The following is a 27,808-nucleotide window of genomic DNA, read 5'->3' as shown; positions in this document are numbered from 1 at the left end:
TTTTTAGCAGGTATTGAAGGCTGTGTCTGTCAGACTTTCTCCCTACCTGATTTTTGGGAAGCATTGTAAAAAATGCTGACCAGAGCAATAAAACTTTTTTGGCACAACCCACTCAGCTTCTTTGCCTCTTTTGGCTATGTCCTTAAGCACAGAAACAATAGATGAGTGGTTTGTTTTATTACAAAGACAACCAATCTTCTAGGCAGTTGATGAAAAGGAGTCAGTGATGCAAAGAGGGGGAGAGATCCACCTTGAATATCATGGTTACACAAGCTTGGAAGTGTTCTCAGGTGTTTTCAGACATTTGGTAGGTGGTGGCAAAGCTGCCTTTTGAACTATGGTTTACAAAGATGCACTTATACTTCGTGATATAGAAAAATGTGTATGTATTCCTGCACTTAATCCCATTTTACACATGCATGTGTAGCTACAAAGATTATGCACACACACAAGTATTAAGTAGCTAATGCTGCATTTGCCACCTACAGTGTTCTAATGCAGCAGAGGTTTTTTCTTTTCCTCTTTTTTTAAATCCTGTCTTGCTACATATTTCATTCCCTTAAATGTGCTCACCAGTGGAACCATTCCTAATGCTTAATAACACACTCTACCAGTGATGCACTCTTCAGAACACTGAAATTGATTTTTCTTCTCTAAAACTGTGACCTGCCAGTGTAGCCTTTGTCCTGACTCCTAATAATACACAATGTTCCTGACAGCATGGGATGTGAGTGCAGATGTTCTGCAGGCACTGGAAAAAAGCAGCCTCAGTGCAATCTCCAGTGCTGTTGAAGGCATTTCATTTACTGCAGATCAATGTCTGCTATGAAGAGGAATAATTAAGGTGTTTTGTTCCTTCTCAAAAGAATTCTCAAAATTAGGTTTGTATCATCCAATGCTTAATAAGGGGCTAGGATGCATGAGGCACCTTGTAAACTCATGGATGCTTAACACTTTTAAAATTCAGAGTATTAAGGTAACAACCTATCTTTAGGCAGCGACTTTAATGATAATGGTTAATATTGTAAAGCTGTTAAAAATACTACAGAGAATCTGAGCAGCTACTTATCTGTTCTAGAGCACCTTTGCAGTGGTGCTTCTCCTAGGATAAATGTTAAGAAAAATACAGTTCTCTTCACTGCCATGCTATACCTGCAGCACAAAAGATGATACTATTCATTCTGTAGCATGCAGACCTACTTCTGAAATTGTCATCCTAGCAAGGTCACAGAGACATTTCCGTGGACATTTCCATGGACTTCCATAGTCCTTCAAGGTTGGATGGACAGATTATTTATGTGCTGTTAGTCGTTGTTGTTGTTAGCTTTGCTGCAAATAAATCACAATTTGCAGACTTGGTGCAGAAATTGCCAAGGTCTGTGTAATGCAGATGAAGCAATAACTCCTTGTGGTCTTGAACTCTGTGGGTTTAACACCTCTGCAGTGTCAGACTGCATCTCGTTGGGTGGTTGCACAGCCAGTGCTGTTCCTGGGGATATGAACCACTCTTTTTTTCCACTTATGCTTCGTATTGCAGTGGCAGTGACAGCAGATATTGCAAGGTACAGTTAAGCATGCTAAATGTATAATCCAGCTGTCTTTTAATGCAAGTTGTCAGCTGCTGGCAAAGCAGGATGAAATGGTATTCTTGGAGACTTCTGCTACAGATCACAATCCAAAAAAAAAAAAAAAAAAAAAAAAATCCCAATCCCTGCAGCTTCTTCTCTCAGGGTTTATTCAGCTCTGTTTGGTGTGAGAAGCACCATATTCCTTTACTGAATTAGCTTTCTATAGTGCTTGCTAACTCTCCACAATGCTGCTTGCTTATTAACAAAAAATTTCACAACAGCAGCAGCGTACAGCTCATGGTATTTATTATATCTATACATGAAAATATCACCATTTTTATAGATACAGAAGTGCATTTTTATATAGCTGATTTAGTAACATATTCCAGCTCTGTGTCTTCACTAAGAGCTGAAGTACATTTGCAGTCTGATGTTTTACCTCGCTGTCCTGAAGAAAGAAAATTAAGTTGGCTTGTGGTAAGAACACCCCCACCCCTTATTTTCCTTTTCTCTCTTTGGAGGTGATTTACAGCCATAAGGAGGTAAATAGTGTCTTTCTGGCTGTGGTCAGAAAGGAGCCACAGGATCACAGCATGGCTGAGTGTGGGAGGTGCCTCTGGGCACTCTCTAGTCTCTCATCACTGCTCACAGCAGGTTTGGGATTTAAGCATCTCAAGAGGATAGATGTTCCAGGGAATATGTAATATCTTCCTTACAGTTTTGCTCTGATGCATTAACTGTATGGAAATTTTGCTAACTCAGAAGGTGTATTTAGTCTTGTTAATATGCTGTCCCTCTGTTGGACACACTGGCAGATCTACTTGTGAATTTTCCAAGTTTTTGAAACTTTAAAGTATTTAATGATAGCAGTGGTATTTATATGGGGATATGGCATAACCTGGGACTCAGGTTCATCTATTTCTGGATCACTTGTGTGCCCTCATTAAAATTTTATCTGTTTTCTTTGTCAATGTGTTTCTTTTCTGCTTGCTTTTCAGTCTTTCTGGTGCATAGGGTAGGTGTGCTTTGGGGTGAGGAGGGCACTACTGAAATCCTGATCCTCTCCTGGAGATTTGCCAGTGCAGTATGTGGGGAGTAAAATGTTTGCCTTGGAGGCTAGCTTAGTATTGTTTAAATATAGAAATATTATTGAATGTGAACAGGCAATCTGTGACTCCTAGAAAAGCTGCTGGTTTTGTGACTGAGCAATTCTCTTTTCAGTAACTTCTTGACACAAAGACAACTAAGGCTTTTGCTGTCTCACAGGAATTGATGGCCCAGCTGCTTTTCAAGATGATGTTCAGAAGATAGGAAGTCAAGTGCAGATTCTCACTGTTGGACAGTCTAGCCATGATGAAGATGATGGCGAGAAAGTGGCTACTGGCCAACAACAGCAAAGCAAGCAAGATCTTAGAACAGCAATGCAGAAGAAAGGTAAGTAATAAAGCTTCCTTCATGTTCTCACTGCTTGCATGATGGACATTGACTCAATTTCCTATTCTCACTGTCAGCCCTAGTCTAAACACAGTTTGTTAGTTCTGGGTGTGTTCTCCTCAGAACCTGTTAGGCTCTATTCTGTTTCATAAAAAAATCCAAAATACCTAAAATAATATAAAACAATGAAGTTCTCTCTTGCCTCAAGGAACAAGAGCTCTGCAGGTTCTCAGGGACATGACTTCCCCATCTGCAGTGCAGTGCCATTTTTAAGGTACCAGGCAGATGCCAATTTTCACATCCATCTGTTCACATTTTCATAATGTACAACTCTGGAAATAACTTACTTGATGGTTAAAAACCAGCACGAAATAGCAACATTCAAACTAGAATATTAATTTTAGTGGTGGGGTCAGTTACACATTGTTCATGTTTTCGTAGTGTCTGTTTAAGATTGCAGAGGTGAAAAGCGCACCGCATTCTGCAGCATTTCCCACACAGAATCCTCAAATGTTCTGGAATTTATTTTTCTTTTTACAGAGGCGTGCATGCTTTGGGAGATAGATTGTGTATGTACACATTCATGCATCTGCCTCTTCCTTCCTGCACTGTTATCTCCCCTTAGACACAAACTGTAGGAAGGAAAAAATAAAATCCCCAAACCCTCACAAAGCGTTTTCTGAAGACATTTGCTTTGGAATTGTTCTTCTTCAGTGTACAGCTTTTGAAGCAAAGATGGCTCAGGCCAAGAGTGCTCTGATGCTTTAAGAATAAACTCTTTGTGTATAAAGAGCAAAATGTAAGTGCAAACTTGACTCGTGTAGAATGGACTATTCATACCTAAATGCTGCCTCTTGTCTGCAGAGCAGTTCTCACTGAGATTCATTTTTTCTGGGACGTTACCCTGCAGATGTGAGCAGCTCCAACTGAAATCGGCAGATTTTCTCCAAGTGTGCTATTTCCTGGGCATTTCAGTTGCAGGGGTGTTGGGCATGACTAACAAGTTCTGATCTGTGTGGTGATTGTGTTGCCTTAGACCATGGCTCAGAATATTTAATCATCCAACACACTACTCAAGTAAAGCTGATTGACTTAAAAAGTACCCACAGACTTTGCAAATTAGGTCACAGCACTCAGATTTTTACTCTGGGGGACACTTCTGGGTTTGTTAGTTTTTTGCCAGGTTATAATATATTTTTATTCTCCCCAAATTTGTGTTTAATTTTTAATAGAAGCAGAGAGTGGAATTTTTTTTATTTGAATAGCTTCTGTATATTGTCAAATATATGATATGACCTTTCTTACCAGGTCTGAGTATATTCCTGCTCTGAACAGACACTGCTAAGAGTGAACCACTAGTGTGTTTCAAGTTGAGATGAGGGGGACATTTTTATTTAAATGGGAATACTGAGCTTTATTTGTTTTTATTAACAACAGAGCTATGCTGGGTGAGACACAAGGACAGGTATTAAAATAATGCCAGCATCATCTCTGTAAATTGTTTTTACTGTATGTGTATGGTTTGCTGCTTGATACCAAGAGAGGATGTTTTTGAGTATCCCAGCATTAATGTGATACTTTTTGCAGAGATAAAGCTCTCCATGTGGATTCCCACTGCCATTTTACTGCTTTGTGGCATGTCCTTACTGGCATGTCACCTGAAAGGTGTTTAGAGTTGCTTTCTCCTATCAGGGCTTCTCTTGCATGGAACAGGAGCAGAAGGAGAAGTGCACAAAGATAAGGCACTGCAGAAAGGGACCTGGGAGCCCTTGTCCATGGCAAGTTGAATGGGAGCCAGCAGTGCCCTGGCATCCAGGAGGGACAACCCTGTCCTGGGGACATCAGGCACAGCATGGCCAGCTGGGCAAGGGAGGGGATTGTCCTGCACTAGGGTAGCCTCACCTTGAATAGCGTGTGCAGTTTTGGGTGCCACAATATAGAAAAGACATTAAACTGTTAGAGAGTGTCCAAAGGAGGCCACAAGGATGGTGAATGTCTGGAGGAGAAGCTGTATGAGGAGTTGCTGAGGGCATGTGGTCTGTTCAGCCTGGAGAAAAGGACACTGAGGGGAGACCTCATTGTGGTCTTCAACATCCTCATGAGGGGAAGAGGAGGGGCAGACACTGATATCTTCTCTGTAGTGACAGTTACAGGACCCGAGGGAATGGCCTGAAGTTGTGTCAGAGGAGGTTTGGGTTCGATAACAGGAAAAGGTTCTCCACCCAGAGGGTGGTTGGGCACTGGAACAGATTGCTCAGGGCAGTGGTCACAGCACCAAGCCCAACAGAGTTCCAGAAGCATTTGGACAGTTCTCTGGGACACATGGTGTGACTCTTGGGGTGTCCTGTGCAGGGCCAGGAGCTGGACTCCATGATCCTAAAGGTTTTCTTCCAACTCAGCTTGTTCTGTGATTCTATGAAATGCTAACTGGTCTCATGGCAAAAGCTGAATCCCATTGGATTTGCACAGCTCTAATTCATGCCTGTTCTGCTCTTTGGCACTAACCTGGTGGAGAGAAACTTCTCTCAGCACGTGTCTCTCCTTCCCCAATGAGTCAAGCTGTGTAACAAGACAAGAGGTTATAGGCTACCGAGTGTGAAAGGAATATGCCACTTGCAAGAAAATGCCAAATGTTTTATTTGATTTCTCCATCTGTTGGAAATTGCCATCCTAGAATAATTTTCCTCCTGTAGGAAATATTCATCCTTTTAATTTCCAAAGTGTTAATCTGTAGAGTTCCTCCCTGGCAAATGAGTCACTAGGACAGAGTCAGACTTCCATAAGTTTTAACACTGAATAACTAACATGTAATCCTCACTCTTATCAGTTGCCAATATGTCTCTGTAAAGGGCATGGAATGAGCAATTGGGTCTTAGTTCTTCTTTGCCACCTGAAGTTTTGAGACTTAGGGAAGGGATCAATTTCATTTCTGGATTCCAAAACAGGAGCTCCCTGAAGCATTTTTCCCTGCAGGTTATGACCGCAGATGTTTCTAAGGCTGGGACAGAATTTTCACCACTAAAGTATTGATTGGTGGTGAAATAGTGAGCACAGGTGTGGAAATAAACCAGTTCTGTCTGTGGATATGAATTATGGCTTTATTGTGCAGCTGCCAGCTGAGGAGATGGACTGTGTCCATTACCCATGCATAGAGCTTAGAACATGATTTTCCTTATTGAGAAATAATGCTTGTGATTAATGAGTGTGTGATTAATAAGGAATGAATTCTACAGGCTTTGAAAATATCTGTTGACCTGTGAACTCAGGCCTCCCTTGCATAACCAGGTCCTGTTGAAAGGTTTTGCTGTCATGCTCTGTGATGTATGTCAGCACTGGGGGAGCTGAAGAAGTGGATATTGAGAGCTTTCACAGGGCAGCTGAATGCAATGCAAGCATTGCTTATGCTCCTGGTTCACTTTTATACCCTCACTCTTACTGCTCTGACGGTGTTTCACTATCTAGTGTGCTTCTGGATATTCTAAAGGGATATGCACTGAAGTTACTGGAAGCAGTAATATAAGCAAAAAGCATTTTAATGCCTTTTTTGCTGTCTTTTTCTTCATCTGTTCCAAAATTTGAACTGAAGAAAACCATTACTGAATCTATATCTTCTGTTTATATTTCTGTGCATAAGTTTGGTTTTGTCTGCTTGTTACAGACCAAGTTCATATTCCAGAAGACTAAACTACAATAAAATCTTTATGCATATCCCTGGAGCTCCCACAAAAGCAGTTTAGAGAGCCTGATTTAATCTTTTGATGATGAGGACGCAGTAGGCACAGGGACTGAAGTAGAATTTGAATATGAATCTGAATACTTCTTTCAATGTTATTGACTCAATATTGTGTAGAATCTATGTGTATCACTTACATTAATCAGGTTTGAGGGTTTTTATTTTGTTAGAATTCCAAAGTAGGCCCAAACCCCACCATGATGGCACATCACGCACAGAAGCGTTGGTGGCACAACTGCTCAGTGTGAATGGTGTTTGCTGAAGCTTCAGCTCTGTGATCCAGGGCTTTTTCACTTTACTCAAGGTACTGAAAGTGAAGATCACAGCAGGTATAAGCAGGTAGAAGGTGAATTTGATGGTGCAGTGCAGAAACTGTGAATCCAAGTAGCAGCATTGTGGCCCTGTCCCAGAATCCTTTAGTCCTGTGTGAAGTCCTCTTGCCAGGTTACACTTGTTCACTCAATGAAGGGTTTGCAGAATCAAACCCTTGGATTTTTTCCTTTCTCAGATCCCCATGCAAATACATCCTGGTCCTCTTCCACCTCCCAATCCAGTCTTGTCGCCCTGGATCACGTTCCTGGTGAGTACAGAAGGAAAAAGTTAATTATGTCCATGCTGCTTGGCTGTGGAAATCTGCATTTCATTTATCATTCTACACTGGACTTACCCATAACAGGAGTTCTGGACCAAGTGATGTTTTTTTGTTTTTTTTAAAGGATAGAATATAGCCTGTAATATGTGAAATCTAGTGAGCTTGAACTTGGATATGGAGTGGCTTCATCTGCATGATACTCTTTGAAAAACTAGGCCTGGCAAATGTCCCACCATTGATGTTTTTTGCTGCAAAGACCTATTTGATGTTCAAAGTTGTGCTTCCCTTTGAAATGTCTGAGGTTTTGAATTCCCGTAAAGTCAAATTTTCAAGTGCTGTAAGGTACTTCCCTTGGCCTGGGCTGATACTATTCTTTACATGAAATGAGATGCAGGAGAACATTTCCTTGATGTGAATGTTTCTTCTCAGTCTAAGATGTACTCTTCAGCAGATCACACAGCTAAAAGTATGCTGTAAAAGAGCTTATCTTTTAATTGTGAGGGTTTCTAAGTGGCTGTGCTAGGTTGTCCTCTCAGCTCCAATTTCAGCTTTATGATTTTGTGTTGTGTTTGAAGTACTTGATAGGATGAAGATTATCTGAATTCAGTTCTTAACCAGATATTTGCTCCTGTATCACTGGGTGACTTGATCCTCTCTGTGGAATGGAAACCATGATGTTTCCTGTCTCTTTTACCTGAATATTTAGGCTTCTCAGGAGAGCTGCTGTCTGACCCACGTGTTCATGCTGTGCCTCACACAATAAGCCACTCTCACACACCCCCTCACTCACCTGTGAGCCTCAGGGTGCAGCAGTCTGATAAGTGATGTTTTACAGCAAGTATAGGCAGCTTTAATCTATCACTATTTCATATAAGTGTGCTGTTTTCTCCTCAGGCATTTCAAGTAGCATGAATTTTGATGAGGAAGAAGATGAGGAGGATGAAGACAGCTCCAGTTCTTCACAGTTAAACAGTAACACCCGGCCTGGTTCTGCAACGAGCAAGAAATCCAATAAGGTAAGGGGAGAGTGGTGAAGAAGGGGTGTACAAACTGCCATGAACTGTGTGATTCCAGGGTGCACTCAGGACAGGCCTGGCTTTCTTGTTCTGTGTTTGTTATGCACTAGAGTCTCTCCAAGGTGATTTACTGTGATACCTCTCAGGCTTCGCAAGAGCAAGCAATGAAAATAACGACTTGGAGAAAAGAATGGCAAATATTGTCTGAACTTGAATGAAGAGGAAGGGAAACAGTAAATATTTACCTTTCTATCTCTTGCAGGTGCTCAGAAGGATCTTTTGTTTCCATTGACTTTTTCTGGGCATTTTCCCACCCTGTTCTCTGCTACAATCTGAACATAAAATAAGACTTTGTCTGGTTCAAATATTCTAAATCACAAAATCTTGCTAAACCAGCTGATGGTGACCTGTTCTTTAATATACTGCCCTGACTTCTCATCTTTGTTAGATCTCTCTGGAGCTTAAAGTCTTGCTCCCTATCCCATTCCTTCCTTCCATCAAAGGCCACCCCTGTCCTTGAGCACAGCCTTTCTGACAGAGGGAGTGTGGTGAGATGGGAAGGTGTGAGCCAGGGTTTGCTCTGTAAGCCCTGTACAGCACTCTGTCTGTGCAGCCACCCTGTTCTGCTCCACCAGGTGGGTCTGTACACAGAGCACCAGCAAGACAATATAGCCCTTGGTTTGATTTCTCTGGAGTGCAACTTCTATCAAATGCCGTTCCTTTGTGCTTATAACCTTGTAGATGGAAATTAAAAACCTCTGAATTCTGCTTATTGTTTTAGGAAGCGGCCTCAGCCCCCAGTCCTTCCACAAATGAGCCTCTCATAGATGTGGATGACCTGGAGGAGTTTGCTGTCAGACCTGCCCCACAGGGGGTCACCGTCAAGTGCAGGATCACAAGAGACAAGAAGGGAATGGACCGAGGGATGTACCCTACTTATTACCTCCACTTGGAAAGGGAGCATGGTAAAAAGGTCATAACATAACTTGAATGCCATACCAGTTGCATCTGAATATTAAAAAAAAAAAAAAAAAAAAAATTTAAAAGTCTGAAGGAGTCTTACAAAGAAAATGTAGTCTTCTATTTTGGATACATTTTTGCTTTCGCTAGATCTACCCTACAGTCTTCCCAAAGCCAAGGAGAAGTATCCCTTTCATCCACTGCCTTTCTTCATATGTCTAATCTTTGGCTTTAAATAATCCAAGCATGGCACCTTTATGTGCTGCCAGCAGTTGGGGCTCTCTGCATTCTGTGACCTGAAAAGCATCTACAGCTGGAATAGCATCTACAGCATTCAGCTGGAAGAGCCAGAGCAAGTTAGAATGAAACATTTAATAACATAGATCTGATTTAATTATTTAAACCATAACTAATGGAATGAGAGGTTGAGAAGTCATTTTCCTATACCAGAGGGTTTTTTTCCCCTGGTTTTGCTAAATCCCAGGAGATCTTCTGCTACTTTGCTAGTGATGCTTGAAGACAGAAAAATTGCTATGATTTCCTTATATCAAAGCGGGAAGTGGTGTGTGCTAAACCCTTTAGCATTCTAGAATATGTTTTTTTTCATTGCTTAGGTGTTTCTGTTGGCTGGAAGGAAACGAAAGAAGAGTAAAACCTCTAATTACCTCATCTCTATAGACCCAACTGACCTGTCTCGGGGTGGAGAGAGTTTTATTGGAAAACTGAGGTAAACAGTGATAAGTTTAAGAATTTTCTTTATATAATGTAAAGTTTATTCGATATTAAGAAGCCTGTAATCCACAGTGTCTTCTTAGTTAGAGGAACCAGTATCCAAGGCATGTTTTCAAAAATGTCTCAAGTACTTACAGGATCACATTTTATTAAAAGTCATCAGAACTAAAGCTCTTAAGTGCTCAAAGGCCAAATTCTCAAGGGTGTACCGGCACAACTTATCTTAATGGGATTCTCAGAAGTGCATGAGTACATTGTGTCTAGCCTTCATTGATATAAATACTTTGGAATGCACTGTTTCACAGTCTGAAAATCCCTTTGGCTTTGCCTGTTCCTCAAGATCCAAATTAGTTATTTACAGGTAGTGGAATTATTTCAGAACCACGTGTTCCTTTTCTGTCTGTCCCCACACTGTACAGCCAGTCTGCTGTTGATCCCACCGTGCAACCTCTGGGTGTATGTTCAGATCATCTGTGCCTGCTCTGTATTTTGCACTCCTTTCCATTGCAATAGGAAAGATTTGATCTCACTAATGGCTTTATAAAAGTCACTCCCTATATTCTAACAGAGTTTAGTAGTCAGGTAAGAAAGCAGATGGTTTTGTAGTGAGTAAGTATATTTTAAAAACCAAGCAGACACACAAAATAACCCCACCCAAGTGTTTCCTTATAGTTTTCTTGTATTTCCTGGTTTGCAAGATGTTATCAGAAATCTCCAGCATGATGATAAGGGACCTTTAGTATACACTTCGGTACTGTACCTTTTACATTTTTGTCATTTTGCCCTTTAATCCAGGAATTGCCATGTAGTTGGGATTAGAAATAACAACTCTCCATACTCAGTATTTGCCTTTCCTCTGGGGCCACAGTGCAGTAAAGGATAGATGTCTCAGGCAGCATTGCTGACAAATGGTGATTGGATTTTCCATTTTTTTCTTGGTAGATCAAATCTTATGGGAACTAAGTTTACAGTTTATGACAATGGAGTAAATCCAATGAAAACAACATCCAGCCTGGAGGCGAGTACCCTGCGTCAGGAGCTAGCTGCTATTTGTTATGTAAGTACTGCTCACAGGCACAGCGTGCAGGAAGGGCAGCTCACTTTCTGAAGCAGCACACTGAATTTCCTTCTCACTTATGATTATGTAAATCAGCATTCAGACTTTGATGTAACCAGGCAGCTGATCTCCACCAGAGAAACCGGCAGGCTCAGTGCAAAGTAGAGGTGAAAAGCCTTGTGCACTGTATAGGGTTGCCCAGTTCTCACCTTTGGTGAGAAGGAGGTGTTGAAGTTCTTACATAACCCTCTGGAAAGGGTAGGATCACAGCCTGCAGGCACCACCTGAGGGAACCTCCTGAACTGGAAAGAGCTGTGCACATGGCATTACTGCTCTAAAGTATGATTGTTTGCTATGGTGTTTTGGAGGAGGCCTCTCTGATCCAAACCATTGGTAGCTGACAGCTAGGTCTGCAGCAGCTGAGATTGGGATAAAAACCTCTAAAACTCCTTTTTACCAGGGGAGAAACCCAAGTAAAATCCAAAATTTGATTGAATAAGAGAAATCAGGCTCTCACAGGAGAGTAAGTAGCATTTGTCAGGAGCAGTACAGACAATCAAGACTTGAAGCACAGTTGCTGTTGTTTCATGATTGCTGGATGAATAACCTTTTTGGTAAGAGTGTTCTTTCTGTCCAGAAATATTTGGGCCCAGGAAAAACCCTTCCAGTGAAAACTGGTATGTACACTGCTACAGAAAGTCTTCTGGTTTCACAAATCAACAGCTTCAATAAAAATATCCAAGAATGACTTTTCTGAAGAGTTCCTGCCCAGATCTAATCAAGGATGCCTGGAAATCTGTAAGGCTGAGGTCCACCACATACCCAATGTATGCACAGAATGTGTTCCCAGAAGGGTGAACTTTGGGCTGTGGAAAGCAATGCATCTGGAAGATTTCCATGAGCAAGGAAGCTGAGAGCCATCTCTTCCGTGCAAAGTGCTGGGAGTTCTGAAGGAGGGCAGTATTAGCTGCCAGCACATTCTCTTCCTGCTGCTTAGGATACAATTTTAATGTGGCAGATGAGCAGATACATATTCCTCCCTTCCTAATGGATTTAAAGTTCTGAGAAATTCCAAAAACTCAGCTTGCAGGATTTAAAACAAGACTCCAGCATTTGAGGTTACTTTAACTGAAGTCTCAGTAGAAGCCCAGCAGAACATACATGTTTAATAAAGGAAGTTTTATGGTTTATATAGGATGGCATTCCCTGGAGCCAGGCTACTAATCTGGTGCAAACTGGAAATGCAAAAAGAAAACCAAAGCAAATGAAAAAAAAAAAGTTATATATTGAGAAATGTAGGCATTGCTTAAGTCAACAACAAACGATACTTGAATGGTGAACAATACCAAATAAAAAGCTGTTGTGGTCAGCAGAGGTAATTAGAAGTATGAGCGTTGGAAAACCAAATCATAGCCACTGTTTGGAGAATGGGGCTGAGATAAACTGCTTTTATTTGTCTGTAATCAGCAGTTTGAAACTGGTACATTTGTATAAGAAAATTACTTTTTACATTGATATTTTGGTACTAATGGAGTAAGGCACCAGGCTTGCAGGTATGCTGTGGCCAGAGGACAAAAGGAAATTGGAATTGTATTTAATTTTAAACTAGCCAGGTTTGCTGAAGTGAGATTACGGAGAAGAGAGTGCCAGGAAGAACAGAGCCAAAACACCCTTGTCTTAAGGCAGTATTTTAATTCCTGCCCTGAGATTTCCCCTGCACCAAAAGTTATAAAAACACCACCTTGAAAGTACCTCTTGCTGTCCCTCAGCTCATCTAAGCAAAGTACCCATGTGGAGATCAAGCTGTACCCAACTTACTGAGCATGACCTGCTTAATCATCTCAGCAGGTGTAATTTATATAGGCAAAAGTGGTGATGCATCCGTGGCTGACTGTGGGATAAATGTGGTAAGGGCTCTCTTTGTGGAGCTCACCTTAAGATGTGTTTCAAGCAACAGGAACAAAGCTAGGCAAGGTCAGACTTTCCTCAGGTGCTGTTGACTTTTACTCCCCGTGTTGGCAGCCAGCATATTAATAAACCTGCAGCAGCACCTAATGGCTGATTGCAGAATTGTTGGCAAAATTTATCCAGGAGCAATGAGCAGCAACTGTGCCACTGGCAGCAGGATTTTCTGTGCTGGATTCCATAGTATCTCACAGTTCAGTTTGTGTCACATTCCATAACATTCACATTTGTATACTCTGAGGTGTGGCTCAGGTTTCAGTACAGTAGCAAGACTCTGTGTTCCTACTCAAGCCTCAATCACTTGCATTGTGCTCCTCCAGTGTTGTGAGTTCTGTGAGCTGGGCCTTCCTTGGAATAGTAACTTCTACAGAAAATTTTAAGGACAAGGCACAGCTGTATGAAACAAGCCCAGGAAGGGAAGTGGCTGCAAGAAAATGGGGGTAATAAAATCGTGAATCTCCTGGGAGCTGCTGAGATATTCACCTTGCTGCTTTTATCATGGCAGCTATTGCCACTAAAGCAACGTGCTTACATAATTATTTGAAAGTATGAAATATTCTAAAGGCAGCCCTGGGGAGAAGCTCTTGCAGCCCAGTTTATTGTAAGGCTGACTGGATGGGCTAAGGCAGAGAGTGCAGCAATCCTGGGCTAAGTCCTGAGCTGATAAAAATCATTGGTGTCAGTAAGTACTCTGCTAGTGAGCAACATTTGTGTTCCTCTGTAAACCAAGACTGTCAGTGGCATTAACATGGTGTGAAATAAGAATTTGGTTTATGTTCCCCTAATAATACCCTTTGTAGTCTTAAATTTCCACACACAAAAGAATGGAGGAGGGAAATAAAAGAGAAGCAGGGAGTGAGGCAGGAGGTGAGGTAATTTTAATCATTCTCCTCACATATTCTATGTTTATATAATGTCAGTTTGGTACTGTGAGTTTAGCAAAAGGGTAGCATTTGCCAGCACAGCGTGTGATAATTGGTGACGGCGGTAATTGCAACTAGTAACCATTCTCTTATCATATGCCAGAGGTACCAATTTCAGTGTTTCTGAGTAAACCCAAAGAATATAGTGCTGTTTTTATCCTCTGCTTGTTGGGAGGGAAGTGATTCAGCACTATTATTTAATTTTACCTTCAACAATGTCTTCAACCAGTCAGCATCTAAATTAATTATGTACAGCATAACTGCAGCTCAAGGAAAAAAAAACTTGTAAGGCATAGCAGAGAAGCCCAAAATTGTCAGTACTTAGTGGAAAATAAGCATAAGCATGAATCTTTTCTTAGAACTTGTCCTCTGCTGAGCTGAGTCTCTCCTACTTATAAAATCTGCTGGCAGTCATATCAGTTTTCATCTTGCCATGATGCAGAACCAACTGAACTGATAACATGTTTTACTCTGCCAAAGGAGGGGACGTGATTCAGAAAAAAGGCAGAATCTTCCCATTAATGTGCAGAGTTAGGAAGATATATGAATATGCCTGGATTGTTTCAGGAGCATGCAGTAAAATCATCCAAAAGAATGTCTCTTGCATGCATGCAAATCTTAAATGTGTTGTGGAAAATCTCCAGATGATTTGCCGGAACAGGCAAAGTTATTTCAAAGGTTTGGTGATGTCAAAGCTGTGGGTATTTTAGGTGGGTATTTTCAGATGTTTCCAGTGGGTTGAGCTACATGGATTTTTGCTTGCAAAAGTAGAAGTGTTTTAATAAGTTTAGTGTTCCATGAAATCAGGACATTTTAATTAAAAATATAAAAGCAGAGACAGCTGAATTCATCGCTTTTAAATGTCCCAGTGGTAAAGCCACACCAGCTGGAGCCTAGGGGTGTCTGGTTCTTGGCATCCTGTGGTATGTTGTTGGGAATAATGGGGATGTTCTTCCTGAGATTCCTTAGTGCATCTCCAAAGCCCTTCATTTCAGTTTGGCAGATGGGGAAAAAAATACACGTGACTGAAAAATCCTATCACAAAACACGAGGAGATGGACTTCAAGGTGTCACTGTTTCATTCACTAGGTTAATGCTAAAACTGGGTTTTACTGGAAAATATTGCTCTTTACCTTTTCTGGTTCTCTTGTGAAAAGCTGGTCAGGAAAGCATCAGATCACTTTTGATGGAAGAATTTGTATTTTCCATGGGTTTATTTTTGATGTCCATGTGGTTTCTTTACTTTCCCTGTCGTCATAGCTAGAAAATTTGCCATTATGCTAATGTGTTTGGTTTTTTTACCGTAGTCATTTCTAAGCAAACTTTGAAAACCACAGCACTGCTATCAGATGTTCTGACTAGCATTTTGTTTGCTTTTGTGCTGGCTCTGGAATAAGTGGAACTGATCCCATATATTTAATTTTGTCTCACATCAAACTGTGTGTCTACATTTTGTGATTTTTAAATTGCAACTACTTTATTTTGGGATCTAGCAGTAGCCAAGCAATCTGGTTAATTCATATCCTTTCTTAACAAAGGGAGTTAAAAAAAAAATTATATTAAGGTTCCTGGCAGCCAGTGTTAGGAGTGTTTTTGGAAACCTCTCTTTTTCCATTTTTCCTGTTGTCGGAGCTTCTAAGACAAAACTAGAATGTTTGGCAGTGCCAGTGAAGGTGGGAGTTGCAAGATGTTTTTTGAGTTGACTAACAAATAAGTTCCCTGGGCTGCCACATTGCCTCTCTGCTGAAAAAATTATCTTTAAAATAAAAACATGATTAAATGTTTTCTAAACATTTTTAGGAAACAAATGTCCTGGGGTTTAAAGGACCTCGTAAAATGAGTGTGATCATACCAGGAATGAATATGGATCATGAAAGAGTTTCCATCAGACCACGAAATGTAAGTCTTACCAGCAGCCATCGCTAAGAATTACTTGAATTCTTTTTCAGGTGGAGTTGGGGTTTTTTATTTGCATTTCTGAAGGCCTAGAAGTTAATAAAATGGTATTCAAGCAATTACAGAACAACGGGATGTGTGACTACTTACGTGATTCACAAAAGCTCTACAAATAAAGTATTTTGATAACAAAAGGTACAACTAACATTTATCAAACTTCGGAAAGGACTCAAATGTACATTTGCATTTAGATCCTCACAGTTCTCAGTTTCATTTATTGAAGTTTTGAGGGTTGAGAATTTAGTCTTTGGGCCAGGATTGATGAATTTTTTCTTCCCTGTTAATGTGTTTTTTATCATGTGAGCATGTTAAACTGAAGAGTGTATCTGTGGTGTGTACAGGAACATGAGACACTTCTTGCAAGGTGGCAGAACAAAAATACGGAAAGTGTCATTGAGCTGCACAACAAAACCCCAGTCTGGAATGATGACACCCAGTCCTATGTTCTGAATTTCCATGGTCGAGTCACCCAGGCCTCGGTGAAGAACTTCCAGATTATCCATGATAATGATCGTAAGTAGAGCTCTCTGCCTGCAAGGTGTAGGAACAGCACTGCATGCACAGTCCGGGAGGGATTCTGTCCTTACAGTTGTCACCTGAGCAGGTTTAATTGAGATCTGTGTAAGAGGCTTCAACAGTCTGTACAGAAGCCGTCGTCTCCCTGTTCTTGAAAAAAGCACTTTTTATATGCGTCACTTTTTTTGACACTAACAAGTCTTGCAACCCTTTATCACTCAAGCGGTCCTTGCTTCTCGCCCTGCTAGCAGCACACCCACTTGCATGAATAAGTGCTATGAAGTTTGATGAGTGAGCATGTTTGGGTGGTATTTCGTTGCTCTGGGACAGGGGGCAGGGTTTATTATTATTTTTTAGTGAGCGCTGCAAACAACAGTAATGCTTTTTGCCTTTCCTGACCTTTCTGGCAGCTGACTACATTGTGATGCAGTTTGGCCGCGTGGCTGAGGATGTGTTCACCATGGACTACAACTACCCAATGTGTGCACTACAAGCCTTTTCCATTGCCCTTTCCAGTTTTGACAGCAAGCTGGCTTGTGAGTAAAGGGGCGTGGGTGAGCATCCTCTCGAAGGAAGCAGTTTGCCATATGATTCCCAATTCCTGCTGGTGTCGCTTATGGTCCATACTAAAAAGGTCAGGGAAACATACAGTTGTGGAGGACCACTCTGTTGCTGAAGAGAAAGTAAAAGGAATCTTCTAAAAATTCAGGACATTCAGGAAATTATACTTTCCTTTTTTTTTTCTGTCATATTTTTCTGGAAGTGACATCAAGTTTTTGTAAATAGGAGTTGTCTCTCACGTCCCTGGTTATGTTATGGGTGTGTGCCATGATGTACTGTACCGTGGCTCCTGTAGCACCATGACAGTGGTGTCTTTTTTAAAATCCAGAATGGGCGTGAGTGCTCCAAAAGTTTCTTTTTACATTTAAGAATCATTCCGAGGCTGCAATCGTACCTCAAGGTTGCATTCCTGCATCAACTAATCAGAGCTTCACATCATCCAGCGTAAGAGAAAGATGAGGAAAAAAGATGCACTTTTTTTTTCTTTTTTTTTTTCTTTTTTTTTTTTTTTTTTTGATTGTGCAAGGATCTCATGTAGTATAAAGCCGAGTCTGAAGGTTGAAAACCTCTACTGGACTGAACTTGATGCATTGCTATTGTACATGTAGTAGGGCATGATGAATTTTAATTGCAGTAGGAGGGAATGGAGAAGTGGAAAGCACAAAATAATGTTGCACAAGTCACTTGAATTCTAAGCTGTCATTATGTTTTAACATCTACATGCTTTTTAATTTGTTTCAAATGGAAATGTATTTGCAGTACAGAAAGGGAAAAGGAAAACATCTCAATGCCAAGAAAGCATAACTTATGTTGAATTTGGCATTTTGTGGGCTGGGAATTTATATCCATGTATTGCTGTGGTAATTCAAACACATATTTTGTATGAAGTGATATAAACAATTGGATAAAGGCACTCTGCAGAGAGTCTGATTATTTTGAACAGGCTGTGTAAAGCTGAGGAAGGTAAATGGAAATATTTTATTAAATTTGTCTGGCCTTTTGAGCTATTAAAATTTGTTGATCTCATTTTTTGAACTTTGAGCAACAGCCACTTTTCATATTTATTTCCCATTGTAAGAATGCTTGAAATCAATTGAAACTGTGTATGTTGTTCTCTGATGTAAACGTGCCAGCTACTGAGCTAAATCCTTCTAGGCAAACCTAGTGTATGCTGCATACAAATGAGACACTGGCAGACCACAGAATAGCTTAAAATAGTGCAGATTTTGTGTTTCCATTTTTCTGATCTATCTGGAATATATAGAAAAATACCATTTCAAAACAAAACACAAGCAAAGAACAAGCCATTGTTATCTTCTGTCCTGAACATTTCAAAAACCAGGAGCTGCAACTTGAAAGCACATTGTAAAAATAATGGTCACACATCTTCAAAAATAATGGTCTTGCTGCCATTTTCTGTGCAATGTTGTCCAGAATGGCACTCAGAGTAATAGAATTTATGATCACCAGAAGAGTGTGGAAATGTGAGTGAAGTAGTAGCTGTGTTTTATACTGTGTGTATTCAGGCCCTCCTTTTTATTCCTTATAAACTGCTGTACTGCACAACCAGAGATCATGAAATGTAAAAATGAGATCCAATCTGATTGTCTCATAGTTGACAGGCCCTTTTTGACTGTAGGGGACAGGCCATAAAGCTCAAGGTTGTGCCATTTGGACTGTATAATTTCAACGAACTAAAGAAATATGTTCTTTTCACCTTTGCCTTCAGCTTTCCTTCCCAGTATACAGACAAAGGAATTTCAGATAAGAGATGAAAATAAATATATACCAGCAGTTTTTCTAATATTTTAAACAATCTCTGGGAAGAAAGTCTGCTGGCTTTAAACAGTGTTTGATTGATAGACTCAGCATGTCAAATATTCTCTTTAATTAACAGGAAGCTCTGTCTTTTTTTTTTCCCTCACCTTTTTGCAAGGAGCCTTTCCATGCAATAGTATAAAATGGAAAGACACCTTTTGTTTGAGAGAAAGGAGCATGGGTTCCCTCCATGAATGATCCAAGTGCTGAGTCATGAGCTGCAGGGCGATTCTTTGGCTTTGCACATGGGCGCTTTGTTTTTCACTGTAGCTGGTGGTTTCCCACAATTTCACATCCCCATGTGTCATCTCACTGTGGATTTAACACAGAAGGCCCTTAGGCCTTTGCTTACCTCATATCAGCCTTTAAAAACTAGCTCTCAGTGACCACCAGAATTTTTTGTTTGCACTACTACAAAACCAGTCAGAATTCCCAGTGCTGTTATTTAGGTGTGATGTGGATTTGAAGAACTCTGCAGCAGGGGAATGGCTGAATCTGCATGGCTCGAATTCTGTGCCTTGCCCGTCACACGCTTACTTTAGAGCCTGAGAAAATGGCACCTGACACAGTTTTCTGCCTCTCTCCGGGCACAAGACTGTGACAAAGGAACTGAGTGTCTCATGGTGCAAATACACAATCTGCTGGCTTTAGTGGTGGAGCTGGTTTAGGAATGGTTATTTTTAACCCAGATCATAACAATGGTCTGACTCACATCATGGTCCCCCCAGGGAACTGGCATGAAAGGAAACTCATGTGCAGTGAACTCCTGCACAAGGGTGAGAATGAAGGGCTGGGGAAAGGCTGCAAGTTCAGCATCTTGGGACAATTCTGCTGCCAGCACATTGTGTAACTTCACTCTCACTGCATGTTCTCCCCAGCCAGGTATTTTTTTTTTTTAACCTGTAACCATGCCAGGAGGAAAGGGGTGGCTCAAATTCCCATCATCTGGACAGAATCGTTCAGGGCCATCAGCCAACGAGCTGCTGAGGGAAAAACTCCCCACAATAAATTGAGGTCACTAGAGGGGGATGTTAACTTGGGACTAGGAATGAGAAATTCTCATTGAATCTGGTTCAGTTAGAATAAGATTTGCTCCTAATGCCCTTTGCCAAAACCCTAATTTCTCACTATTGTTGAGCATGGTACTGGGTTTGACTCACTTGGCCTTCACCATCTACTCTGGAAGCGGTTTCAGTGATTAATTTTGAATCTATATAATTTCTGATAGATATTTTTTCCTGGATATTTTCTGGTAAAGGTCACATGCAAGGTGGTGCCACAAGCTTTCCAGCAGATCTCTAAATTATGTCCTCTTAACTTGGAAAGGTCAAACCAGGCTCTGTCTTAGCAAAGAGTAATACCTGAAATTACATTTTCCTCACAAAATTGCATTTTCTTCCCCATCAGTAATAAAATCTTGGTACTAGTAAGTATTTTCAGAGGCATGTGCACACTGAAGTAGCCAAGGAGTAGTTGGTGGTACACTCCTGTTAGTAACTTCTGCTGGGCCTGCATTCAGTGTGCAGCAGGGCATAACCTTGTTTATTCAGTGTGACAAAGAATAGAATGGCCCCAAGCTGTGTATTTCCTTCACACAGTCTTAGTGAATGCTTGGATACAGTAGATTTAATGTTATTTAAAATCCCAATATTGATGATTTTTTTTGCATCTGCTGTTGATTTTGGCAGAGTTGTAAACAAATTCCTTGCCTGAATTGCTTATGGGCAAATGCTGCATGCTTTAATGAGAGTTCTTAATCTAACTTGTCACTCTGTTTACATCAAACAGTTTCTTCCTGGCCCTTTATCTAATTTTCTTCATCTCTGATGTTCTGTTTCCTTCTCATTCTCTTTATAATTCCTTTATCTGCTCTTCAAGGATGTGCAGCTCAAAAGTGTTTGACAATATTGCTCAGTGATCTCTCCACAGATGAATAATGCCTTTGGTGCACATTCAGTGATGCTCCTACAGTAGAAGCCTTATCAGAAGGGTGAATTTGGCCCTTTGGCTTTCCAGTAGAGTAAATTAACACATTAAAAGGTAGCAGATAAAAAAGCTTTCCTAAAATGTAATCAGAATTTTTCTCAGTAAACATTCAGTTTTCCAAAGCATTGGTTGCAAGTGAGAAGAGCTGTCCACAAGCCTGGAGGCAGGCTGTTAGATTCCCTTTGTAGTGCTGCCTTATTTTTTTTTTTTTTTTTTTTTTTCCCCAAAAGGTTGAAAGTGATTTTGTGAACTGAATTGTGTTGGTGGCCTAAAATAGTTTATTTTTTAGAAGCTAGGCATCGCTCTGTTCCTTTTGTAGGATAATATATAGCACATAAAACAGTAATGTCATAGGCTCTTGTTATAAATTCTGCTGTTAAAAAATCAGTGAGAATGTTTTTGTAATAATTACTGGGCAAATCTCTTCAAGTTGCCTTATAATAGTGCTGGAGTTCCCAGCTGGCTGTCCTCATGAGGTTCTAGCACTGAAGGAGTTGGAGTGAAGCTCTGTAATAAAATCTGGTGGCTGCACAATTGAAAAATATCATTGTGGAGTCAAATGACAGCACAGAATTTTATCAGTCATGGGCAACCAATGCCATCAATTCAAACTTTCTGAGGTTTTGCTCCCTTGTGGTGAATAAAGGAGGGGCTTTAAACAAGCAGAGACACCTGCTCACTTTTAGAGTGAGCTCTCTAAAAGTATTGGGCATTAGACCTACTTTTGTGCTATTAAAATCTTACCCCTACCTGGGTAATGCCCATTAAAAAAATCAGAACATAAATCCAGTCCATACTATGGAAAATCATTCTCAGTTCTTGTGTCATAGCTTTTTACAAATTTTTTATTAATTAATTTGTGATTTCACATAAGGATAAAACAAGGATGGGGAAAGAGTTTTTGCCCTGAAGGGATGATGAGTCTAGAGCAATATCAGATTATTTTGGTTTTGTTTATTGTAGTAGGACAATACATGGGGTTGCCTGGTGTTCTGGGCAGAGGATGTTTCTCCTAATATATTGCAGATGTCAGAGGGAAGATTTTGGGTTTGATCCTGTGACATTCTAACTATTTGCCCCACACTATCCCATTGCTCTCCTAAAACATCATTTGTGAGATTTTTTCCTGCTTTTACAGAAGCCTGTGCTCACCAATCAGATATCTTTGCTTGGCAATTAAGGACAGCACAGCAGTCACCTTTAATAGAATTATGAGTAATGACTCAGATTTCTCAAAAGGCCTCATTTTGATTACTAGAATAAAGTAGTTTTATACATATAAATCTTGCCAGTAGAGTTAATCTAACTGTAGGTGCAGGCTTCTCTTGTATGTGCTACTTAATGCAATCAGGTTCCTGTTGTTCCTCATGTACAAAACGTACCTTCCAGGGTTCTGCTCTGTGAGTGTTTGAAATTAATTATGTAGGTATTCATCAGTTCTTTTTGTTGCTTGCCAAGGAACTAAGAAAAGAATTTGCACAACTATCTCAATGCTTTGGTGTTTTGCTATGAACTATAGCTCAGTAGCTGATACTCACAAATGCCTGTATATTGGATGAAAATGCATTAAAACTTATTTTGTATGTTGTATTTTATTTAACTGCCTATACATTTTCGATTACCCTTTTTCAGTAAGGGTATGTCTATACCTGCACTGAGAAGATTTGAATTAAGTGGCTTTTCTGAAACTCTTTAATGGAACCAGTACCCTGGTTTGCTGAACGGCTCTAGGAAGAGGACACTGTTCAGAAAAATTGTGCACACATTTTTGAGAGAAAACCTTCCCTATTCACATCATAATTGGATTATACAATAACACTGGAAGCTTATCATGGTCTTATTTAAGTCTTCAATGGCAGTTTGAAAATTACTCTGACAAAAGCTTGTTAAGCATACGGACTGTAACAAAGTCCTGCTGGAGAGTCGGAACCTCACAAGTACCTGGAATACTTGTGATCTATTCTGTGCTTGTGTGCAGCCAAAAAAAAAAAAAAAAAGTCCTGAAGAGTCAAAATCTGTGTTAAACTCAACACAGTCTTCTAGGCTGATCCACCACAGGCCTAGGGGTTGGGTCACCTGGGCTTTAATCCCAACAGAGTGTCTGACTGTGTGCAAATCTTGGAACCTCTTTGTGCCGCACTTCCAATGGGTTGAATGGAACTCCTGGGTTTTGGCCTGGCTGTGTCCATCTCTGCTCTGCTGAGAGGATTTCCAGGAGTGCTTTGAGGCTGGTGCATGACAGGTGGTGTTGCTGTGCTCAGAACTCAAGTTAATGCTCCCTGAACCAACCAAAATATGAAGTTTTCTGCTTTCTATGTAGAAACCACGTAACTGACCAATCTCCTAGGATCAAATCTTGATGCTGTTGAATTCTTGTCAAGGATTTAAGTGAGGCTTCATTTTTTTTAACCTTGTGTTATTTTTTGTTACTAAAAGTGCAGAAAAAAACAGTAAGGACAAACCATCTGATACACTATTCCTTCTGACAGTGTGTGTTATTGGTTGTGTTTTACTTCCCAGCATCTGCTGTTTTAAAACTATTATTCCTGAACACATTGCAGAGGTTCAGTTAATGCAATCACCTATTTATGCTTTTATGTAGCAAACTGAGACACTTGGCAATTGTGCTGCAAATTGCCTTTTTCCATTTTTGTTTGCTTTTTTCCTTTCCCTTGGATGTGACTCAGTTGTTCAGAACTATTGTTACTGCCCCCTTTGACTGTCATGCACATCTGATTTAAAAACAACGAGCCTCATGTTTCTACCTTTATACTCCCTTTATACTCAGCTGGGATGTTTACAGTGTTTCTCACATTTCACCCTGCATCTGTGGCTTCTTAGTGAGGCTGTCCCAGTTGGCACAATGCCATTAGAAGTGTCAGTAATTTATGAAGTGTAAGAGTAATTCTCAAAGTAACAGAATGTAATTTATAAACATTTTTTATAGTTTAACATTAAATCTAGCTAGGTTTAATGCTTACAGTTTGGATGAAATTGCAAGGAGGTGATTTGTTCAGAATTTTCTTTTCTTAAGCTTGGTTTGCAGCTTGAGTTTGCATTTAGGAGATATAGTAAGCTTTAGTAAGCTTCTGATCCTGCAGCTCCATGCAGATTGCCAGACTGTGACTGCAGCAAGCTGTCAGTGATGAGGACACACTAAGTGATGAGAATTCCAAAGTCCTGGCAAGAGTGCACTTCTTAACTCTCTTAGGCACTCTTGAGCATCATGTAGGTAATCATGTACCTTTCCTATATTGACTTACTTACGAAATAACAGGAGGAATATTTTCACTCCTTTTGAATTTTAAATTATTTTTTTAAGGCCTACTATCTAGGTAAGTGTAATCTTAACATTTACTCTTGATGTGCTGGAAAAGTACATCATGAGATCACGTATTTTGCCACTGCACAAAACCTCACCGGTACACGAAATCAGAGTGTTGGGTGGACTTTGGACACTGCTCATGGAATCAGTAAGGTTGGAAAAGACCTTCAAGACCATCAAGTCCAGCCTTTGATGTTCAGTGTTCACAAAAGTTTAGGAGCTCTGGCACCTCATAGCAGGAGGTCTTCATTCCTGAAGTCTGAGTCAGAAGAAGATAACCCAATTATTACCATCCTGTTCTCTTCCCTAGGGAGAATCTCCTGGCCTTCTAGAAGTAGAACTTTCTTGATCCTGATGTGTCTTTAAATATTACAGCATTTTTAAGTTATTTTAAAAATATTTTCAAAGATGTGGTTTAAGCTCAAATAAAACAGTCTTTCAAGTAGTTAGAGGTGTACCAAGTAGGCTTGGTTGAGAAGCAGCTGCTTTTCCCAGCAATTTCCTCAGCTGTTGTATGAGCAGAGCTTGATAGTCCTGATGGAAAAAAGCATAACATAGCTATTATATTTTATATATATATATATATATCTCAGCATATTATATAATAATATGCTTTCCTTGGGTTTTGCCTAATGATGCTGCTGATTTGTGCACCACGACATTTTCTGAAGGGCAGAATTTCCAGTACTAAACACAAATAGAGCTGTGTTTTCTAGTAAAGACTCTGCCTCATTTCCTGTTGCCTTACATGTGGTTTGGTATTTGTTACTAAAAATATAAACTTTTCATCCAAGAAAAAAAAAAACAGGATTTCTAGACAAAATCACTGACATTTAGTGCTGTATGGCTGGGTTGGCAGAAGGCTTTTTTTCCCAATCAGGAATGTTATTATTCCTTACTGTTCCAGCTGTTGCCATGGGTGAGCACTAGGAGACAGAGGGTCTTCATTTTGAACTTCATCCTGAAGACTAAACGGTTTCACTTTAGAATACTGGAAAAGCAAACTATGTAACTACAGAGTTTTCATCAGGCAACTAAGTTGCACTGAAATTGAGTTTCATGCAAATTAATTTATGAGAATGACCCCAAACAACATGGGAACACTGAACAAGTGTCAGGAACTGAAAAGTTGCTCAGCAAAATACTTAAATCAAGCCCACTGAGTTTTCCTAAGTAAAAAAACAAAAAAACAAAAACAAAAAAAAACCCAACAAAAAACCCACAAAAAAACAATGAGGCTCTATTTCATTCCTAATTGTATTTAGTTGGGGATTCAGTGTTTTTTTATAAAAAGAATGAAAAGAAATTTTGTATACTGTTAGTTCTAACTTCTGTTTTAAAGTAGGGCTGCAGCAGAGATGTGTAGTCTTACAAGATTTCTAACAGTGTCACCTTAAAAAGCTGATTGTGGAATATAGCTCTAACTGAGGACTTCTCAAGAATTACTGAATCCAGTGATACTATGACAAGATTTTTGTTGGTTTTCTTTTCTTTCCGAAAAACCCCAAGCCTGTTTCCCAAAGCACCATTTTTTCTGTCTTTTGGACTACACTGCACAAGTCCGTGAGGTTGAATTCCTATTTGGTATCACTTCAAATACTTTCTTGCAGGTGGTAGATGCTTTTCAGCTTCATGGTAATCTGTGTTACTGAAATTCCTTGTTTTGCTTTAATTTCCCTGATTTTTTTTTTTCCATCCCACCTATAACCTTCTCTTCTTTCAAACGTGCAGGTTTTTCCATATGGGGGACACTCCAGAACATTAAGTCAGTGAAAGCTCTATAAAATCAATATCTGTGAATTAAAGTGTGTTAAATCCCTGTGTATATGTTCTCATTTTGAAGTAGGGTGGCCTTCAGTTCTGGTTGCATAATCCTCCACTTGGGTATTCATCAGGTTGGCATTTCAAGGTTGTTGGAGAATTTTAAAGTGCTGAGCAGGTTTCAGACCAAGCCCTGGTGAACATGTAAAGGGATTCACCCCTCTGCACTCTCAGGGTGGCACTTAGGGCTTACTGTGCCACGTTTTTCGGCTTCCTGAACTCAAAGCTCAGCACCTGCACAGCAGAGGCCACATTTCCCAAGTCCTGTTTTCCCAGTGCACTTGTTTTCATCACTCTCTGATTTATTGCCACTTGTATGATGAATTTAAGTTTCCTGACAACAGTGTGCTTTCTGCTTGGGATGTTGTGGCTGCCAGGATGCTTTACTAGTGTAGCAGAGCTTGACTCTAGGATCATGATGTAAACGATGCCCATAGAAGTAGGTTTATTTTACAGCGCCCATCGGAGGGTATGCTTGTTTCTCAGAAAATAATCTTCCTTTCTCTTTTTCTTCCTCATTTCTTTCTGCCTGGATCTGGAGGATGAGAGCCCCTCTTAGCATTCATGCAAGCCATGTCAGGAAAGCACACACAGCGGGTTTCTCATGGAGACATGCAGCTCTCACATGCTCACTGTCACACTGCTCTGTCACAGTGCATGTTTGTCCCCCTGTGCTGTCCCCTACCTTGTGTGTCTGTCACCAGTCAGAAGACACGGCTGCAGAGACTTGCATGGAAGCTTAGCAGAGAAAATGCTGAACCGAAGCCATTAAATTACAGCTCTCCCAATCCTGAAGAAAGAGCTCCTCCTGAAGGCAAAACCCGGGACCTGAGGCTCTTTAAGTTACTTGAACTTTCCTTGTGTTCACATTGCATTTCAGAAGAGATCACCTTGTTGTTATACTTGCACTATTTTGAGCCCTAAACCCAGAAAAAGGCAGCACAGAATCCAAGGAGTGCAGTTGCAGAGAAGCAAACCCAAGTGCAAACAAACTCCACTTGCAGATGTGGAGGAAGTCCAGCATGCAGGCTGGGCAGTGGGATGTGCTGGGAATGGCAGGAGGGTGATCCCCTGCCAGAGAATGAATGGGCACACTGCTTGGCACTGCTTGGAGGGAGTCATGGGTTTCAGTGTTCAGTGATAGACTGATGGTCACTGCTTATGCTGTGTTATATTGGCAAGAACTCTGTCCATACTACTTGTTTCTCATCTAAACTGCTCGATTTCTGTACGTATTTCTTCATTATGTCATTTTCACTCATTTATTTCCATGTCAGACCTAATCCCCAGCCTGCTGGTGTAGGCAGTTTCTTTCTAACTTCCGTTGTGTCACCATAATGCCACACTTGTGTGTCCCTGCCAGAGTCCTCGTGTCTTCTTGTCTTTGTTTAAATGTGGGCTTAACTGGATCACAATAATTGGGCATTACTGGCACAAGCACTTCAGAAAATTTGATTTGGAGGGGAGGCCAAAATTTGCTCTTACATACATCCCATGAAGACTTGTAGACACTCAAAGGGGGGATCTAGAATATCTGTTGGTGAAAAATGTTCACCTTTTCCATTAAATGTGCTGCCAAGTTCAGTGATGTCATTACTGCTACTCCACAGAGCATTTAGAAAAAACAAAACCTTGCCCGTGATTTAAGGGTGGAACTGAACCTGCAGAAGAGCTAGCAAATCACAGGGAGTTTCCCTAAGAAACAAGGCCTACAAAAAACAAACCTCTTACTTACAGAGGCTTACTGAAAAACATGTATAAAAAAGATTACTATTGGAGCTTTAATATTTTTTTTTATTATCTTAAAAGTGTAAACATCTTTTCTGATGATTGAAACTAAGTTTA

The 27,808-nt window shown here is 40.4% G+C and overlaps 1 protein-coding gene across 14 annotated transcripts in view; it reads left to right on the top strand.

Annotated features, from left to right (window-relative positions):
• The window catches only part of TUB (TUB bipartite transcription factor), a 137,793-nt gene extending 115,381 nt beyond the window's left edge, over window positions 1-22,412 (top strand). For 11 of the 14 annotated variants that reach the window (XM_012574259.5, XM_030273827.4, XM_012574258.5 and 8 more), the window contains 9 exons: window positions 2,835-3,002; window positions 7,244-7,315; window positions 8,222-8,343; window positions 9,125-9,316; window positions 9,918-10,030; window positions 10,978-11,092; window positions 15,781-15,879; window positions 16,278-16,449; window positions 16,863-22,412. In XM_012574259.5, the coding sequence (XP_012429713.2) occupies window positions 2,835-3,002; window positions 7,244-7,315; window positions 8,222-8,343; window positions 9,125-9,316; window positions 9,918-10,030; window positions 10,978-11,092; window positions 15,781-15,879; window positions 16,278-16,449; window positions 16,863-16,996 (1,187 nt within the window). In that variant the 3' untranslated portion in view covers window positions 16,997-22,412. The remainder of the gene's footprint in view (window positions 1-2,834; window positions 3,003-7,243; window positions 7,316-8,221; window positions 8,344-9,124; window positions 9,317-9,917; window positions 10,031-10,977; window positions 11,093-15,780; window positions 15,880-16,277; window positions 16,450-16,862) is intronic. The other 3 variants (XM_072929649.1, XM_072929646.1, XM_072929647.1) reach the window with 1 other exon arrangement.
• The last annotated feature ends 5,396 nt before the right edge of the window (window positions 22,413-27,808 follow it).

The sequence above is a fragment of the Taeniopygia guttata genome, chromosome 5 (assembly GCF_048771995.1).
Source record: "Taeniopygia guttata chromosome 5, bTaeGut7.mat, whole genome shotgun sequence".
NCBI classification, from domain to species: domain Eukaryota; kingdom Metazoa; phylum Chordata; class Aves; order Passeriformes; family Estrildidae; genus Taeniopygia; species Taeniopygia guttata.
This window is presented reverse-complemented; position numbering and strand designations above follow the sequence as displayed.